The 19840-nt window shown below is 41.3% G+C and overlaps 2 protein-coding genes across 3 annotated transcripts in view; both read left to right on the top strand.

Moving 5' to 3' along the window:
• The window catches only part of LOC123977809 (transmembrane protein 237B-like), a 12548-nt gene extending 2411 nt beyond the window's left edge, over positions 1 to 10137 (top strand). The window contains exons 3-14 of one of the 2 annotated variants that reach the window (XM_046060789.1): positions 2003 to 2034; positions 2141 to 2154; positions 2251 to 2322; positions 3293 to 3421; positions 3693 to 3786; positions 4186 to 4343; positions 6071 to 6203; positions 6294 to 6485; positions 9334 to 9407; positions 9523 to 9610; positions 9687 to 9808; positions 9912 to 10137. In XM_046060789.1, coding sequence (XP_045916745.1) covers positions 2003 to 2034; positions 2141 to 2154; positions 2251 to 2322; positions 3293 to 3421; positions 3693 to 3786; positions 4186 to 4343; positions 6071 to 6203; positions 6294 to 6485; positions 9334 to 9407; positions 9523 to 9610; positions 9687 to 9808; positions 9912 to 9976 — 1173 coding nt within the window. In that variant the 3' untranslated portion in view covers positions 9977 to 10137. Of the gene's footprint in view, positions 1 to 2002; positions 2035 to 2140; positions 2155 to 2250; positions 2323 to 3292; positions 3422 to 3692; positions 3787 to 4185; positions 4344 to 6070; positions 6204 to 6293; positions 6486 to 9319; positions 9408 to 9522; positions 9611 to 9686; positions 9809 to 9911 lie in introns of those variants that run through there. The other variant, XR_006826765.1, reaches the window with a different exon arrangement.
• A 146-nt stretch (positions 10138 to 10283) lies between these two features.
• Positions 10284 to 16721, top strand: LOC123977799 (cytochrome P450 20A1). Its single transcript, XM_046060778.1, has 13 exons — positions 10284 to 10725; positions 11360 to 11409; positions 11738 to 11904; positions 12096 to 12241; positions 12352 to 12519; positions 12828 to 12906; positions 13296 to 13408; positions 13523 to 13577; positions 13963 to 14083; positions 14297 to 14408; positions 15017 to 15081; positions 15482 to 15571; positions 15871 to 16721. Exons 1-13 carry the CDS (start codon positions 10654 to 10656, stop codon positions 16019 to 16021), a joined length of 1389 nt encoding a protein of 462 aa, XP_045916734.1. The 5' UTR covers positions 10284 to 10653; the 3' UTR covers positions 16022 to 16721.
• Positions 16722 to 19840: the final 3119 nt, after the last annotated feature.

Genomic DNA, 19840 nt, shown 5'->3' with positions numbered 1-19840 from the left:
TAGGCCTATTTATTTTCATTCATTACACAATATGAATAAGCTATGCAGACAGTTGTAAAGAAAGAACATCTTTTTCTTCTGTTCTCTACTTGTTATAGTTACACAGTATTAGGGGTGTGGGCTATATTAAAAGTATCCACTGTTCTCCCATGCTCTAACACACAGTAACGATGAAATGTGTGCTGTTCTCACATTCTTCCTCTGTATGTACACATAAACAACAAGGCAGGGAAATATAAAAGGAATTTATTTTATTGTTTGGGTACATTATTGTTCAGTGTACATGTTCACATCTGAAACAAACTTTACGTGCTTGATAACTCTCCCACCCCGCAGACATCTACACGTCAATACCGATTTATATTCATAGCGGCAAGTGCTATGTAGCTCCACATAGGGGACACAGGAAGTGACATATAGCACATTCATGCGGCGTCGGAAACGCGTAGGAAATTCACAGCCGCACCGGCAGAACTCCAGAATGTGCAACTCGGCCGGCTCACGCGCGGACGCGCTTACAAGTGCGAGGGCCCGCCCAACGCTGCTTGCAGCTTTAATTTTTTTCTTTTTTCTGCAAAGTAGGCTCAACTGACATGGCCTAAACATACTCGAAAACTCACCAAAATTTGCAAACATGTCAGAACCGGTGAAAAATTTCGTATTCTACAAGTTTCGCACATGGGCGTTGCAAAATGACTCGCTAGCGCCACCTAGAAAATTGGAAAAGATTAGCCCCTCGTTCACGTTCAACCTACATGTACGAAATTTTCTGGGGACATGTAAAAAAGCCTCAAGAACCCATAGCCTAAAGTCAACAGGAAGTCGGCCATTTTGAATTTTACGGCCCTTTTTGGATGATTTACACACTCCGTACTTTAACGAACTCCTTCTAGGGATTTAGTCCAACCGACTTCAAGTTTCTGCTGTGCCTTCTAAAGGCATTGAAGATGAAAAGTTTTGCTATTTGTGAGTTTTCGTCAATGGGTGTGTCCGTGGCGTGGCGTCAAAGATCAAGTCTTCGCCATGACACAGGAAGTTGTTGTAACTTCAGTGTACATGCTCACATCTGAACCAAACTTTACGTGCTTGATAACTGTCCCACCCCGAAGACATCTACACGCCAATACCGATTTATATTCATAGCGGCAAGTGCTATGTAGCTCCACATAGGGGACACAGGAAGTGACATATAGCACCTTCATGCAGCGTCGGAACCTCTTAGCAAATTCACAGCCGCACCGGCAGAACTCCAGAATATGCAACTCGGCCGGCTCACACCTGGACGCGCTACAAGTGCGAGGGACCGCCCCAACGCTGCTTGCAGCTTTAATAATCTCTTAAATTTCAATAGGGATTTTGCACGGTTTGTGCTCGGGCCCTAATAATCCTTACAGTTTCAGTAGGGACCTCGCACGGTTTGTGCTCGGGCCCTAAAAATAATCTCTTCAATTTCATTAGGGACCTCGCACGGTTCGTGCTCGTGCCCTAATAACAGGATCGGAGCAAAAACAGTTCTGGAAAAGCCTTAAAAAGCATTGATTTCATTTTCCTCAAAAAAGCTTCAAAGGGTTTTCAACAGGATATTTTGACTTGAATATTTTACATAGAAAATGTTTTTGTATGTGTGTGTTTTAATAAAAAACCCCAGGTAGTTTGGTTCTAGACCTCTGACCTTTTGTACCTTTCTAATTACTTAATCCATTCAGTCATTCTTCAAGTGTCTGCTGCTTATCCAGATTTCAGGTTATGGTTAATGATTAATTAATTGTATTATTAGGATGTATTGTTACATGCTGCTGGGGAGTATAGACAAAACTGTGATGTAATTATCACAGTTTTCATTCATATTTTTCAGACTTTGGCAGGTGGAACTGTGAAACAGGGATAAAACTGTGTTTAACACTTTGGTTAAATAAATCTGGTTGTATGTTATGAGTCATGGATGTGAAAATGAACATACAAACAGAAAGAACAAAACTGACTTCTCTTTTTGTCTCTTAAGCGAGCGCAACGAGCACTTCCCACAATGCCGAGGTAGGTGAATGTGTTACTTAGCTACTGTGATATAATGTCGTCTTAATGCTGAACAGTCAAACCAAACCTTTCTTCTCTCTTTTGTGGTATGTGTGGAAACATGAAGTCAAGACACAGTTGGTGAGTCAGGATTTAAAATATAGAAAGGAGGATATTTAGCATCTCATATTTGTACTTTAATTGATTTAACTTCTCATTATTTATCGTCTTGCACAGGAGAAGAACCAGCACCAAAACATAAGAAGAAGAGGGTGAGAAAAGAGACGAATGAAGTCGATGATATGGATGGTACATTACACTCACACACAAGCGCGCGCACACACACACACACACCTGCATCTGTGCAGCATCTAAAGTGATTGTGTTTGTCATACCCACAATTTAAACTTTTTATTTACCTGGATTTAAAGGGCTAGTTCATCCCAACATGAAAGCTCACAAGCAGGAATCAGAAATATTATCAGCCACTTTTGAAATGTATGGGCTAAAGAAGGAAGAACATTCGGCTCATTCAGGCACCATTTAATGTAAATAATCCAACGAAGGATAAAGTCAAGGGCAACTAGACTTGGTTGAAGATACTGGAAGACGTTTCGTCCCTCATCCAAAGGACTTCTTCAGTTCTGACTGACTGGCAGGGAAACTCAGCTATTTATCCTCAGTGGGGTCGTTTGCCAGGATCGTCAATACTGCTGGTTCGTTAGTGTTCCTGGTTCCTGCCCTTGACTTTAACCTTTGTTGGATAACTATGACCTGGATGACTGAGAATCTTCATAGACAATGTAAATAATGTTATTCAGTGTTCAATATATTTAAACAAAAACCTTTTATGCTTGTTTGCATGTCTTGGTATTTCAAAGGTATCGACAGACGACAAGAAACACAAAGTTTACCTCAGTCAGTGCTCAATACAAAACCCCCACAGTTCAACCACCCATAAATGAATCCTTATCTCAGTTCAAATCTCTCCTCTAACCCATTGACCCGTCCGATGCACAGACTGTCACTCAGGACGCACTGGTGAGTTTGGTTTCAAACATCACCATAGAAATTCCCTGAGCGGCCTGCTGGGTGTGTGCGTATGTGCTGGTGTGTGCACTGCGTCACACACAGTGTTGTTGATGGTTTTCCACAAAAATAAAATCTGTGACTTGAGTGAGTCCAAAGAAAGAAAGGTTGTTTTCCTAATTTAAAAAACAGAAAAGAACATTATAACATGGGTTTGTAACTTAGAAAACTTCTGCTGTTTCCTGTTTAGATCAGGGGATGGAAATGGGAGGCCTGGGCAGCCGGAGGGAATCTGAGATCGGCGAGCAACTTACCCTTGAAGCCACAATGGACGCCCCCCTACAGAGAAGGAGGAAGAAAAAGAAAGCTGCCACTATAGGTAAAGACTGAGAACAACACGTTTCCCTGTTAATGCTGCATTTCTGCATTGTCGTTCTCAACGTGAAATGTTGGAGTTTCATTAGGATGTAAATGATGCAAACTAAATTTTGGAGGCTTTTCAACCTTCACAAGTAAACAGTCTCACTCTAAAAAACATGGCAAGTAGCGAGATTACTGCTCAACTATAAACACCCACAATGGCCAGCTCACATGTCCTTAAGCAAGACAGAAGAAGAAGATCTTAAAGATGTGTTCATTCGTGGTTTCAGATCTTGAAGATGACCAAGCCAACCTGGTGAATGGAGATACAGCAGATCAGACCTCTGACGGACAAGAAGTGGTCAGAAAACCAAAAAAGAGAAAGTAAGAAACAAAGAAAATAACAATAATTGGAGAAAAATTAGCTGGTATTAGCTATATGTGCTGCAAATGTCTGTTCCTGGAACATTATAGTTGTGTTTTAATTGTATGCATAAAACCCTGGGTTGAGTTATGTTATTGAGAGTTTACTTTTTATTACTTTTTATTATGTGTCTGCAAATGTTTTTTTTTCTGCATGTCAAAGTGCCATGTTGGAAAGAGTTTGTTTTATGACACAATAAAATGATTCCAAACCAAAACAAATACTACAAAATGAGATAAAATAATTGCTGTAAGCGGAAGAGAAAATTTAACAAACAGTTGAGTTAATATGGAAATAAGTTACAGCAAGATATATCATAGATGGTACATTTTTCTCTACAACATTTATTCTTATTTCAGGAAGTCAAAAGTCGCGGAATCGCAGCTTCCCGATGAGTTGGATGTAGAAGAGGATGATATTATTACTGACACCCCTCCTCCTATCCCCCAGCATTCCCTGTTTTCAGCTCCTCAGGGTCAGAGCCAGCCGGTGGGGAAAGTCTTTGTAGAGAGGAACAGTGAGTACTGAAAGATGTGGTCCATTCTGTTCAAGAGGTGGTATTATGCTCATTTTCAGGTTCAAAATCTTAATTAGGGGTTGTACCAGAACAGGTTTACGTGGTTTAATTTTCTAAAAACACCACATTTTTCACATACTGCACATTGCTGCAGCTCCTCTTTTCACCCTATGTGTTGTACGCTCCGCTTTTGAGCTACAGAGTGATGCATCTTACTTGTACAAAATCTTTGTTGGGAGTTGCACATGCACAGTTCCCAGGTAAGGACTACTAGCCAATCAGAAGCAGAGAGGGGCGGGTCGCAAGAAACAAGGTAGTGTGATCCAAATCAAAGCCGCTTCAGACTGCGACCGTAACCTAGCAGATGGTATAAGTTACTCAGAAGTCCACAACCACACAACATCATTGTTCCACATCTTACCATAAACCACTACAAAAATCACCATATTTCAACTCAATTTTACATAAAAATTGGCCGAACAATTTGAACGTTTGCATTCGGGTGTAACGTTAGCATTATAGTTATAACTTTAGCTGTTTTAGCCAACGTTTACAACACCTCGGCACTTGAACAGTCTGTGAAGTTACATTGCCGTGCATCGTCTTTTAGGACTAAACGTTGAACTGTTGCCGGTGTTGTGACGATCTAACGTTATGTTGCCTTGCCGGAAAAAGCTACCATAGCGCAAATCGATAGACTCGACCCTACTCGGCCCTGCTCCGTTTTCCATTGCAGATAGTACCCAGAGATAGTACGTAGCTTGTCGTCATAGCGACGCCACACACAACTGCCGCGACGTAATGTTCAATGCAACACACACACCAGCGATCCACACAGCTTTGTCTTTTTTAAGTTAAAACATTTCAACATTCCTCAGAATGTAAAGACAGATAAACGGTATGAAAACCTTCCAGCTGTGTTTTCCTCTGCCGTTGTTGCTGCAGCGGTCTGTGTGACGGCGGGAGCAGAGGGCTCTGTGAGCGGGCAGCTGGCACAGGCTCCTCCCGCAGCCGCTTGTGGAAAATATTCAAGCACATTTTTGTTCCGATCACTTCTCGTAAAACTGTCAATATTCGAAATCTACACAGCTGATTTCTCACCTCAAAACTTCTCAGAAGTGGATTTAGTGATGAAATTCCATACGAAACCGTAAAATATAAAACTTTCTGTTGCTGGCCTCTGTCTGGTGCACGCAATGATGGTGCAGTGAATAGTGAATATTCTCTAGTCTGTCGTGTCTTCACATTACATTTTAGTATCCCTCAGCTCGCTTGGAACCTCGACGGAGGTGAGGTGATACGAAAAAAAGTACCTGAAAGCAGGTACAGGTACAACATTTCTACAATGGAAAACCAAACAAAGGCTAGTCGAGCCAAAGGGCTTCCGCTCAGACTACCTTGGTTTGAGGGCGTGCCTGACCCCTCTAGTCGCTTGGCAAGCTTTATGACGCGTTTTCATTGTGACGTCACAAGTAAAGGAAGTGAAGGGCTGGACTACAAATGAGCTGGTTTCAAGCGGTTCAGAGCAGTGCTTTCTGTGGGAGATGGGAACTCCCTTTGGGCTGGGCTTTGGGCTTTTTCACTTTGCAAACCTGTTAAATGCACAAAAGAGATATAACTCAATAATGGAGAGAGGAAAAGCCAAAAAGCACAATACCACCTCTTTAAATGGCTAAAGTGTGTGTGTGTGTGTGTGTGTGTGTGTGTGTGTGTGTGTTGACACGCAGAATGTTTCCAGGCTGCTGAGCGATCAGACTGGAGGAAGACCAGCGACCAGATGGAAAACATGACAGACTTCCAGCAAATTCAGCTGCTCTGGACCACCAGAGATGTTTCTATCAGAGTACATGAGGGCTTCAGGTGAAGAAAAAGTGTCTTTGTGCTTGTAAATTACACCCCCACCTGCAGCCCACCCCAAATGCTTCTCCTCTCCTTTATATCTGGTTGCAGAGTGTTTGGTCTGTATTGTCATGGCTTCCTGGCGGGCTACGCTGTGTGGAATGTGGTGGTGGTGTACATGTTAGCCGGGCAGTACCTCACCGCTCTGTCCAACCTGCTGGAGCAGTACCACAGCCTGGCTTACCCCTCCCAGTCTTTGCTCTACATGCTGCTGGCCATCAGCACGGTCGCCGCCTTCGACAGGTAAAGCTGGGATTGTGCTTCTGCCAAATCTTAACAACACGTCTTTAGGAATCACATGCCTCTGAGCTAAATCATTCCTTTCATCGATGCATGTTTTGCACATTGTAAAACAATGATATCAAACTCATGCGTCTGTGCTGCTGGAAACTTGCAATAAGGAGGAGTAATGGCGGAGAGGAAAAAAGTTCCAAAGCGTGACTTCATTTCATGAGGAAAGATGACGGCAGCGCTAGTTGTAATGTCTGTAAGATTGTAATTTCAACTAAGAGTGATATGCTTAAACATCTTCCTATGCAAGTTGGGCTTAAATTCCAGGAATGCCATGTATTTACCACTACGCACTAGTGCCTCTGCTTCACAGCTGAGCACCAAGTCTGTTACCCAGGGGAAATATCCTGCAACATTAGTGCCATGCAGGCAGGCTTTTTTACAGTACTTGAAGTCAGTACTTCTTCCACAAGAGTATAAAAACTTTCAAACAAACACACAAACTTGATCTCTTCTAAAAACAGATTTATTCTGTGCTCTAATTTCTCTCAATCAGCAAAAATACATTGGAGGAAATTGAAACACTCACTCGCCTTTATATGCAGGCAACAGTTTGTAATTTAAAGGCTTGTATCTTGAAAATGATGCAAAACAGTGTGGTGCCTGAGACAGGACCAATATGTCATCTATGAGATAAAAGAGATTGCCATTCGAGAAATTAGGTTTCTTTAGATAGATGTGTTAAGAAATTATAGAAATTATGTAAAACCAAATGTTGTTTTGAATATTATTGTTACTTTTTCATTAATAAACAACAGCCACATGAAGAAATGAAGTGCTACATGATATCTCATACTCCTGTAATACATTATTTTACATCTTGGGAGGGTTGGCTCATCTGGACTAACATAACAAAGTAAATGAAGAAATTCTCAAACACTATCACATCTAGTGCATCAAGTAACAACCACTGACAGCTACTAGGACAATGTAAGCCTCACTGTTTCTGCACCACAGTCCATTATAAACCACATAATACATAAAGTTTACAAAGGCATTGGCTGGTAAGAATCAAGGCTCCTCTTGCTTAATTAGATAAGCGATCTGCAAATATTACCAAAATGTCATTTGAATTTTTTGAAATACAACAGAAACACAAAGTAGTACTGACAGCCATAATTTCAGCTTGTGGTAAAATGGTGCAACATTTTAATGGGCATTTAGCATGTGAAAGTACAAATTGCATATTTGTGTGCACACTGGGACACTATCCAGTAACATTTTTTAATGCAAATTCGAAAAGTATTTATTATTGGTCACTTGATAGGCACACGGTCTTGTTATATATCACCATTAGCAGTAAAAAGAAATACATGTTTTCCACCAGGGTAGTAAAAAGTTTAGCTGCTAATCTGAGCTTCCCTGCTGTTACCGTTTCATTACCAATAATATTCATCAGCTGTTTGTCTCAGGAAGGTAACGGCGCATTTCTGTCCACGTGACAAAGCCATAACAGAGCGCTGGAGAAGAACTACATGAAATTACAATCCAACTACATATTTTTTCAAAGTTTAGCTGGCTGATCTGAGCTTTGATGCTGGAAGCTGCCGCTGTATTGCCAATTAGCGATCAGCTGATTCTCATGAACGTAACCAAAAACCGAGCGCTGGAGAGAGAGAGAGTAACTACATGAAATTAATAACATAACATCACAACCGAAAGCACAGCGCTGGAGAATAAACCAATCCAACTAACAATAAATGTTTTTCTACCAGTCAGTAAAAGTTTAGCTGGCTGATGCTTCCATGCTCTATGCTAACGTTACGGTTTTATTGCCAATTAATGTTACTGATCAGCTGATTGTCCTGCTAAGTAACCGGCAAAGCCAAACCACAGGCTGGAGAATAAGTAGGCGCCATGAAATTAATCCATATTTCACACCACTGACATGTGAAACATGTCACGGCTCTCTGTGATTATGGCCAGCTTCTAGCTAAAGCTATCAAACAACAGTTTTCATTTGCATCGCTAAGGTCTGGTAATTACCTGTCCAGCAGAAAACAGACAACTTCAGCACCGCTTTGAAAACATCTGTCCCACATTAGCGTTATAGCCTTCCATCTGTGAAAATCCACAAAATCCGTGATTGCTGCAGCTGTCTGTCCCGGCTCCGCTGTCGGCTCTCCTTCTAAAATAACACGTGTGTGCTCCTTCAGTTGTCCAGATGTCACTTCTGTTCTTACTTCTAATAAACCAGAAGACTACTTGGAGACTGTATATTACTATTAATACTATTATTAGTCCCTCTTCTTCTTCTTTGTACATATTCGATGTAGTGACGGGCGTCTACACTACACGGAATTACACAAGCAGAAGAAGAACGCCGTGATGACGAAACGCGTTCTGTAGCGCTGTTTGTTTGTTGACGGCTACGGTAGAAACATGATGACAAAATACAGCGACCTCCATAGAAGGGGGTGCCTACGGTTATGTAGATATAAGTGTCTCATTCTAAGGTAATAAAAACATAATGGTTCATTATGTAAGGTCTTTATACACCACTGAAAACATAGTTATGGATCTTATATTGCATTTCTGTGAATAGAGCCTCAGAAGTATTACACACTGAACCTTTAACAAACTGGAGTGAATTATCCAGGCTCCAGGGTTTACTGGATATCTGGAGGTCTCGGCCTCTGCTGCTTTAATTCTTTTTAAACTCCCCCAACTTTATGGAATACTAACTTTCATAGAATGCTTTTTTACTTACAGTGAAGCTGCTCAGGGATGTATGTATTTTAGGAGGACTGCAGCTGAAAAATCTGTTGTTTTTTAAGAAAGTGTAGTCTTATGTTCTCAGAGTTAACCTGGCCAAAGGCTCAATGGCTCTGCGGGAGTTCATCACGCTGGACCCCGTCGCTCTCGCCTCATTCTGTGAGTCCAAGTTAAAATCCGCCCCTTCAGCACAGGGTCTTTAAGGGTTATCAGTGCTTTTCCTCTCATACAGATGGTTTCACTTCACACTCTTTGTTTATTTGGTTTCATCCAGTGTATTTCTCCGCATTGGTCCTCTCTCTGAGCCAACAGATGACCAGCGATCGAATCAACCTGTACCCAGTCTTCAACACAACCTTATGGTGAGCTCACTGAATCATATTTCTCTCACCATGAAGCCTGGATATGGTATCTCAGGATCTCCTTTTTCTTCTCCAGGCCACCAGGGTCGGAGCACCAGATTCTCCACCCGTGGGTGACCGTCAACCTGGTGGTGGCGCTGCTGGTGGGGCTGGCCTGGATCTTCATTGCCACCCGACCGGAAACAGACTACACAGAGTGTGAGAGAGAATAGTCTGTGTTAAATACTGTTTTAATATCAAATTGGGGGTTTTTAAAATCTGCCTTAATTATTGATTCTATTATCTTGTGCTTCTGCCTCAGGTTTTCTGATGGCCATGGAGATTGAGCCTCCCAAACCAGACGAAAGATCGGAAATGACTGCCTGAGGAAAAAAGAATTCTGTAGCCTGTATCTGCTGTGACACCTACTGCAGAGCTTTGTTGTAGTATTTTGGCAGTGAACTCTGAATGTGTTAGAGATTATTTTTTGTATTTTTGAAATGTGAATGTGCTTGTCTCTTTTTAAATACAGACTTTTATCCAACAAATCCAACAGCACTTCTTTATTACATTCTACAGGAATTAGGTGCTCATGCATAAAACCTATTGATACTATAGATAGATATATATAGATTTTCATAATCTGTACAGAATGTGACCTTACCAAATTTAACAGTATATTTCTGTTATGGTGTGACCAGGCAAAGCACATAGAATCACATATTTATTAAATCTTTATTTATATTTTTTCTTTACAATACAAGTATTATAAAACCATTTAATATATTTCCTGTTAAACATGTCAGAGAAACAATAAAAACAGGCAGTCAGTCGACATGTGATGGGTGAATGCAGTTGGCAGAGAGTGTTTCATTGAGTGTCAATCAGGTGTCAATTAGTTTGGTCTCCCTGCCATCCAGGCTGTGTAGCCGAGCACAGAGAAACAATTTTACCCGAGGAGTTTCTGTTGACGTGTTAACAGTGACTGTTACCAGCTTGTGTGGAAATCTCCAGATATTCATGACTAAAAGTTAGCAGAGTAGTGCTCTTTAAAGCGAGAAGTCATGCTGGACTTTGCCATCTTTGCTGTCACATTTGTCATCATTTTGGTCGGCGCTGTTCTGTATTTGTACCCGGTGAGTCACTGCTTTTTGTAGGTAGCTGCAAGTTATGCTAACGCTAGCTATTTAGCTGTCTGTTATGCCCAGGCATTGTTAAGCCAATACTCATCGGCAAGCGGAAGCGTCTCATATAACATCATTAAAGATCTTCAACGAATTGTTACAATGCCTTTGTCACTTAGGCATGCAGCAGACATCCAACGCACCAACCAGTAGCCTGGTTCAATGAAATAAGTTACAACTTCAATCTTCGTAATCCACTTACCAAACCAGTTTTTTAAGTCGAGTGTTAGATAAATACTGTCATTTGTAATTAATTTGTCATTTGTCTGCCAATTTTACCGGAAGACTTTAAAATTTATCACCTTACACGGGGTTTTCCAATGTGAAGACGCATTCAGTTTTCCCAATTCCGCATTCAATTCCCAATTTGATTTCATACTAGTGAATGGACCACTAACATAACGGCTGTAGCTGTAATCTGGACAGGGATAACCAACCTAACCAACCAACATATCAGACAAGACAGTAAAGGCGTAAACACCAGATTTGGCAGAACACATCTAACGTTATATTATCAAAATCATATTAATAATGAAGTATTTCATTGACACTAACTGCAAAAATGCATTTCTAATCATGTTTTCAGTCATCTAGAAGGGCCTCTGGCATCCCAGGTCTCAATCCTACAGATGAGAAGTAAGTTGACATCTTTTCCGCTGCTTTTTCCAGCTGCTGTTAACTTTCATTAAGTAAAAGGATTTTGTAAGGTTTATATGCAAGCAGGCTCCCTGGCAAGTCCTGTTATTTATAACACTCTAGTAAGGAGTTTATTGAACAGAACACAAGTCTAATACCCTGAAAAAAATACATTAATAGAACAATATGTGTAAAATATGTTATTTCTTGTACTTTTTAACAGATGTCCAGATTTTTACCATTGACAGGGACAAAGTAACTTTCCAATGTCAGCACATATCAATCGGGTGGTGTGTAGCAGATGTACATCATGACTCTCCTGTCACAGAGATGGAAACCTGCAGGACATTGTGAACAAAGGCAGTCTGCATGAGTTCCTTGTCAGTCTGCATCAGGAGTTTGGGTCTGTGGCGTCATTCTGGTTTGGGAGTCGGCCGGTGGTTAGCCTGGGCTCTGTGCACCAGCTGCAGCAACACATCAACCCCAACCACACCAGTAAGTGCACCAGAGGCCTCTGTCATAGTTGGTCATGGTAGGTTATTCTGTGAGGAATTAAAATTTTGCTAGCTGATGATAACAATACAAAAATCCTTGATTTTATTAGGTAAATGTATCAGCCTTTTTTTTTTTTTTTATCCTGTTGTAAACAAAAACAAACAAAGCTTTGTTTTTATTGCTCTTCTCAGCTGACTCCTTTGAGACGATGCTGAAGTCGTTGCTAGGTTACCAGTCAGGAATGGGAGGTGGGGCCACTGAAACTGTAATAAGGAAAAAGGTGTATGAGAGTGCCATCAACAACACACTGAAGAACAACTTCCCTCTTGTGCTCAAGGTTCATATCGCTGATGAAAAGACATATTTACTACTGCAAAACCTTTATCTTCCTCGCTGAAATGAAGTCATTAATACACTTTCTGAAATTGTTTGTCTTCTTTCACTTAGCTGGTGGAGGAGCTGATGGGAAAGTGGAAGTCATTCCCGGAGGATCAACACACCCCTCTGTGTGCCCACCTGCTGGGTCTGGCCATGAAGTCTGTCACCCAGCTTGCTCTGGGCGAGCGCTATAAAGACGATACTGAGGTCCTTTCCTTCCGCAAGAACCACGACGCGGTGAGACAATGCCACCTACCTTAAGGAAGAGATCCATAGCCACAGTGGAGTGAAAGGTTTTCTAGCTGAGAAAAATCACTCTTGTGCATTGGATTCTGGTCCATTTATCTGCACCTGAGGGTGTTAAATGTGGTCTTTTGCATCTTCTACAATATTATTTTTGCATATTTGTTGAACGTCTACAAAGGGCACGGAGTCCTTTTAGGATTTCAATACCTCTTAACCAGGAATTTGGCCTGTTGAAGTTCTGTTGAAATGGGTCAGTTGATTTGTTTTTCTCTTCTTCTGACTCACGCTGGTGCCACCAGATCTGGTCAGAAATCGGGAAAGGCTACCTGGACGGCTCCCTGGAGAAGAGCTCCAGCAGGAAAGCACATTATGAGAAAGGTTAGTGAGTCTGCATCATGAACTTTAAAATAACTGATGTTAGCTCCCTCACCCCTGCTGTGTGTTGACATGTGGGAGCAGTGCTGGGCTTCGACTGTTGCTCGGCTCTTGAGTTGCTCACTTGATCTCTGTGTGTAGAGCAGCTTGACAGACAACAGATAAAAACTATAACCAAGTCTTCATTATTCTCGCCTTAATCAGTGAAAGGCAGTGTTTTGGAGGACTAGTTGATTTATCTGCCAAGGACACTTGTTACTGGGACTTGGCACGTGGTCAGAGTTAATTTTAGATGCTGTTTGAAGAGCCAGAAGGAAGCAGACCCTTTAACTTGTAACCACAGTGTAAGTGTTCATGTGAAAAAGTAACAAATGTCATTTGTTTTTCTTCAGCTCTGTCAGAGATGGAGGCTGTGCTGCTGTCAGTGGCTAAGGAGAGAAAAGCCCAGAAGAAGCAGACTGTGTTTGTGGACGCTCTGCTTCAGTCCAGCCTCACAGAACGACAGGTGAATACTGATGATGTCACCAATTCTAGTTTAAAGCCCAGAAGACAACCTAAATATCTTCATGGTTCCCCAAGGTCTGAAAACCTACTGAAATACAGTTTTTGCTTGTTTCAGATCATGGAGGACTGCATGGTTTTCACTTTGGCTGGATGCGTCATCACTGCCAACTGTAAGTGACAACCATCAAAACAATAAATAACTTAAATCAATTTTTCAAATACTTGATTAATCAACTAACTGTTTCAGCTCTAAAATTAACTGACCAATCTCCTCAGCTTCATGTCACATAGAGGAGGTTATTTTCTGTCTGCAAAATATCACATTGTTCTAACTTTATGGCTAAAAAGAGACCATGGTTTTCCTTCACAAGTGAGAAGGATGAGAAGAATAATCCAGAATTTTCTTTCTGATGTTGAGATTTAACCGTAGAATCCCTAAAACATAAAGCATGTGTGTACATCAAATAAAGTGTCTTAGAACAAGAAATCAAACCCCAACCCCAAACATTCCCTGATGAATCCCTAAAGCTTAAATTTAAAATGTTGTTTTGGCAGTGTGTATATGGGCCCTTCGCTTCCTGTCCACTTCAGAGGAAGTTCAGGACAAACTGTACCAGGAGCTGGATGAGGTTTTGGGTTCAGATCCAGTTACCTTGGACAAGATCCCTCAGCTCAGGTAAGAGCTGTGGATCAGGCTTTCTATTTAATCCATCAAATCTCAGGCTAGACACCTGGCATTGATCCAGTGTTAGTGAAACATGGAAAGATAATGCATGTTTTCACTGTGATTTACCAGTTTGGGACTTAATAATTCAAGGTCAAAATTTCATCCAGGCATTGTTGATGTGTTCAATGACCTTGATCTTATCACATTACTGTCTTTGGAAAGATACTGCCAGCAGGTGCTCAACGAGACGGTGAGGACTGCCAAGCTGACCCCCGTTGCTGCCCAGCTTCAGCAAGTGGAGGGCAAAGTCGATCAACACGTCATTCCTAAAGAGGTATCTGGTTTCCTGCTGTCTGTCTGTTTATTTCACTTAAGCTCATCACAGGTTATTAGAGCCAGATGATCTGACACATTTATTGTTGAGAGACCTTCAGAAGAGAAACCTTAATTTTGAAGAAAATGTGTGCCTTTTTGATTTGACCAACATAATAAACCTGACATGATTGGAATTACAATTGATAAACTGTCTAAGAAAAAACAAATAGCCATTTAGTGGAAATGTGTATATCTTCATGGCTGTAGGTATTGTGTATGTGAGCTTTTTCTTCATCTGAAAAGTGTATTTGGAGAAGTTAGTCATCCAAATCTAGAGTGGAAACCAAAACAAGAATTCAGTGATGTGATATGTTTTTTTATGGTCCCTATTATGTAGACTTTTTTTCCCCCTGTGTCTACAAGAAAAACTAATTACTGTATATTAGAACTGAAAATAACAAGAGTAAGGGTGGCAAGACAAGTTTGTTTGTATAGCACCTTTCAACAAAAAGGCAATTCAAAGTGCTTTAGAATCATAAAAGGCATTAAGACAGGATCATATAAAACATGGTGTGTATATATATATTTTTGCACATATATAAGTTTTGTTACCTTGCCATATTTCAGACTTTGGTCATCTATGCATTGGGAGTGGTGCTGCAGGATTGTGACACCTGGAGCGCCCCATACAGGTTCACTTTATTTACATTTACATTTACTATTGACATGTCTATCAATTCATTTCAAAATGGCTGGGGAGTGGCGTCTGGACTAAACAACTATAAAAAACTGTGACCCCCTGCCTTTTCCTCTAGCCCCACCATCAGGTCAAAACTTGAATTTGTCTAATACTTTGGGTACCTGTACAATTCAAGGCATTCCCATCATCCTCAGCTGTACTTTGTGTTTAGTGCTAATAAGAAAATATTAGCATGCTAACACGTTAACCTAAGATGGTGAACATGGTAAACACTTTACCTGCTAAACAAACGTTGATAGTTGAAATAGTGTGACAGCATCACAGGGTGAGGTATCTTTCAGGTTTAGAATTTGATTTGATCTAAAATTTGTGATTACTGTGACATTCCTCAGGTTTGACCCAGATCGATTTGAGGAGGAATCAGTCAGGAAAAGCTTCTGTCTGCTTGGATTTTCAGGAAATCAAACATGCCCAGAGCTCAGGTAAAGATGCATTTTGTCTGATCTGTACCTTATTATCCCTCTGGGTCTAGACTGTGCTAATGATACTGAGAGTAATATTGGACGGACCCTCAGTTTAACCGTATAGCTCCAAAACAGTTGAGAAATTTGATGAATTTGATTTCAAGCTTTCTTGGAGCTGTAAAAAGAATCTTATTTGACTTTGAGTGTGCTGTGTGGGGGTAGTTTGGCTAAAATGATCTGGACATACTCACTGTTTTGGACATCCTGTATACTTGAATGAAATTTCCATGATTAATTATATTTGGTCTCTCTGACAGGTTCGCCTACCCTGTAGCTACTGTCTTGCTCAGCACGGTGGTGCGGCAGCTGAAGCTTCACCAGTTGAAGGGACAGGTCGTGGAGGTCAGATCTGAGCTGGTATCCACACCTAAGGACGAGACCTGGATCACCGTCAGCAGACGAAGCTAGAACTAGTTTTTAAAACCCTTGTTTTTAATTTAACATCTTGATTAAAGGAATTACCAGCAAAGTATTTCTTGAATTTAGAGGATTCAGTCTGCCAGAGAAACCCATGCCTTATGTTATATTTTTGTTGTAAAGAGCTTTTTCCCAACTTTTTATGTATAGTCATTGTGTTTTTACATCCAAGTTGCACCACCACATGTTCCCATGGTTGTATTTCTGTTTTTTTTTTTTACTGTAAAGTAATCTGAGGCCTTAAGCACATTATTACCTTGTCAGGTCAGATTTGCACTTGTTGAAAGACTCCATCTGTTAGAGTAGAGAAACTCTGTGGTTTAATACTCTGCGATGTAGATGTCATTTACATTTAGGGCATTTAGCAGATCCTTTTGTCCAAAGCAACTTATAATAAGTACGTTTGTCACAAGAAAGATCAAAACAACTTGTGTGCCAAAGTTTTTTCTTTAATTCTGCCTTGAGTCAAAATTCCCAATGGCATGTGGCTTGTTTGTCTAAATAGCTCACATGACATTTAGACATGTCATTAATTTTTTTTCAACACAGTTGCATCTTACACATCATTACATCAAATACATGAGGATTTTGTGTGTGTTTGTGTCATTCATTTATATTTTGAATTGTGTATCACTTCTTTCCTAACGAGCACATTTCCTACATCAAATAAATATTTTTCAATTTGGTATCAGAGGAGAGTGGCACTGTCACGTCGTGGTTTCCTGTATTAGTCTGGTTTCAGTCTGCACAAGGAATATTTTTAACTAAATTAACTCACGTAAAGCACTTTGAATTGCCTGTGACCCATCCGCCAATGTGTCCCTGAGCAAGACACTTAACCCCTAGTTCAGGGGTATTCAATTAGATTTCAAAGAGGTCTAGTTAGAGAAAATTTCCCGAAACAAAGGTCCAGAACATCAAAACGACGAACTTGCGTTATCATTCAGTACTATAACCTATATTTGTATCAACACATGTTTTTAGTCAACAACTGACTGTCAAATCAAATAATATTTCAGTCAGTTTTCACATCAAACTGGAAGGATAATAAATAATAATTATTCAAATAATAAATTCTAAATTTAAGTAAACTAAATTAAAGTGCCTAATTTTTAGAAAAAATTTAATAAAAAGTGTAGCTTGAAGTGATGAAGTGTAGTCTTAACCAATTTTATAATAAACACACAAATGAACAGCTGTAATGCCTCCTCTTCTCTTTCATTTCCTCTTACAGAGCTACCACTTTCCTACTTTCTGTTGTTCAGTGAGAAACGTGAGCTCCAGCTAGCATATTGGAGATCTATGAGATATTTAGGGCCCGAGCACGACCGTGCGAGGTCCCTATAGAATTTGCTAAGATTATATTTTGGTTTTTTTTAGGGCCCGAGCACGACCGTGCGAGGTCCCTATTGAATTTGCTAAGATTATTAGGGCCCGAGCACGACCGTGCGAGGTCCCTATTGAATTTGCTCGGATTTTTAGGGCCCGAGCACGACCGTGCGAGGTCCCTATTGAATTTGCTCGGATTATTAGGGCCCGAGCACGACCGTGCAAGGTCCCTATTGAATTTGCTCGGATTATATATTTTTTTTTTTCCTGCAAAGTAGGCCCAAATGACATGGCCTAAACATACTCGAAAACTCACCAAAATTTGCAAACATGTCAGAACCGGTGAAAAATTTCGTATTCTACAAGTTTCGCACATGGGCGTGGCAAAATAACTCGCTAGCGCCACCTTGAAAATTGGAAATGATTAGCCCCTCGTTCACGTTCAACCTACATGTACGAAATTTTCTGGGGACATGTATCGTATCAAGACGCACAAAAAAGCCTCAAGAACCCATAGCCTAAAGTCAACAGGAAGTCGGCCATTTTGAATTTTATGGCCATTTTTGGATGATTTACACACTTCGTACTTTAACAAACTCCTCCTAGGGATTTAGTCGGATCGACGTCAAATTTCTGCTGTGCCTTCTAAAGGCATTGACGATGAAAAGTTGTGCTATTTGCGAGTTTTCGTCAATGGGCGTGTCCGTGGCGTGGCGTCAAAGATCAGCTCTTCGCCATGACACGGAAGTTGTCGTAACTTCAGTGTACATGCTCACATCTGGACCAAACTGTACATGTAGGATGAGAGTCCCGCCCTGAACACATGTACATGCCGACATTCACCCACAGTCATAGCGCCACCTGCTGGCAACAGAAAGTGACCTTTAACGAAGCAGCCCCCGCCGCACGTTTCACCTACGTGCACGAATTTTCTGTGGTACGTGTATCTTGTCCAGACGCACAAAAAAGCCTCTTGGAGCCATAGCCTAAACCCAACAGGAAGTCGGCCATTTTGAATTTTACGTCAAATTTTGGATGATTTACACACTTCGTACTTTAACGAACTCCTCCTAGGGATTTAGTCGGATCGACGTCAAATTTCTGCTGTGCCTTCTAAAGGCATTGACGATGAAAAGTTGTGCTATTTGCGAGTTTTCGTCAATGGGCGTGTCCGTGGCGTCGATGATTCGCAATGAAACAGGAAGTTGTCGTAACTTCAGTGTACATGCTCACATCTGGACCAAACTGTACATGTAGGATGAGAGTCCCGCCCTGAACACATGTACATGCCGACATTCACACACAGTCATAGCGCCACCTGCTGGCAACAGGAAGTGACCTTTAACGAAGCAGCCCCCGCCGCACGTTTCACCTACGTGCACGAATTTTCTGTGGTACGTGTATCTTGTCCAGACGCACAAAAAAGTCTCTTGGAGCCATAGCCTAAAGTCAACAGGAAGTCGGCCATTTTGAATTTTATGGCCATTTTTGGATGATTTACACACTTCGTACTTTAACGAACTCCTCCTAGGGATTTAGTCGGATCGACGTCAAATTTCTGCTGTGCCTTCTAAAGGCATTGACGATGAAAAGTTGTGCTATTTGCGAGTTTTCGTCAATGGGCGTGTCCGTGGCGTCGATGATTCGCAATGAAACAGGAAGTTGTTGTAACTTCAGTGTACATGCTCACATCCGGACCAAAGTGTACATGTAGGATGAGAGTCCCGCCCTGAACACATGTACATGCCGACATTCACCCACAGTCATAGCGCCACCTGATGGCAACAGAAAGTGACCTTTAACGAAGCAGCCCCCGCCGCACGTTTCACCTACGTGCACGAATTTTCTGTGGTACGTGTATCTTGTCCAGACGCACAAAAAAGTCTCTTGGAGCCATAGCCTAAACCCAACAGGAAGTCGGCCATTTTGAATTTTACGTCAAATTTTGGATGATTTACACACTTCGTACTTTAACGAACTCGTCCTCGGGATTTAGTCCGACTGACTTCAAATTTGTGCTGTGCCTTCTAAAGGCATTGAAGATGAAAAGTTGTGCTATTTGCGAGTTTTCGTCAATGGGTGTGTCCGTGGGGTGGCGTCAGAGATCAAGTCTTCGCCATGACACAGGAAGTTGTTGTAACTTACGTGTACATGCTCACATCTGAACCAAACTTTACGTGCTTGATAACTCAAGGGGTCATCTTCTCTGCTATTGGTGGACCAGTCAGACAGGAGAGCTCCTACTCTGCCTGCAGACATCAACGATCTTGCCCCTCACACAGTCAGATGACTTCCTTCAGTGCGCTGAGGTGTTTAACAACTCTGAAGACAATACTACCAGCAATGTCTTCCTTCTCTTTTCACGTAGACGCTCCGACAGACAGTTCTTTCAGTTTGCTGCATGCATGGACACAGAACTGCGGTATAGGGAGAAGCACACGGTCAGCTGGCTGCAGCTAAATCTGGAGTGCACTCGTATTC

This window comes from Micropterus dolomieu, linkage group LG01 (genome assembly GCF_021292245.1).
Source record: "Micropterus dolomieu isolate WLL.071019.BEF.003 ecotype Adirondacks linkage group LG01, ASM2129224v1, whole genome shotgun sequence".
NCBI classification, from domain to species: domain Eukaryota; kingdom Metazoa; phylum Chordata; class Actinopteri; order Centrarchiformes; family Centrarchidae; genus Micropterus; species Micropterus dolomieu.
This window is presented reverse-complemented; position numbering and strand designations above follow the sequence as displayed.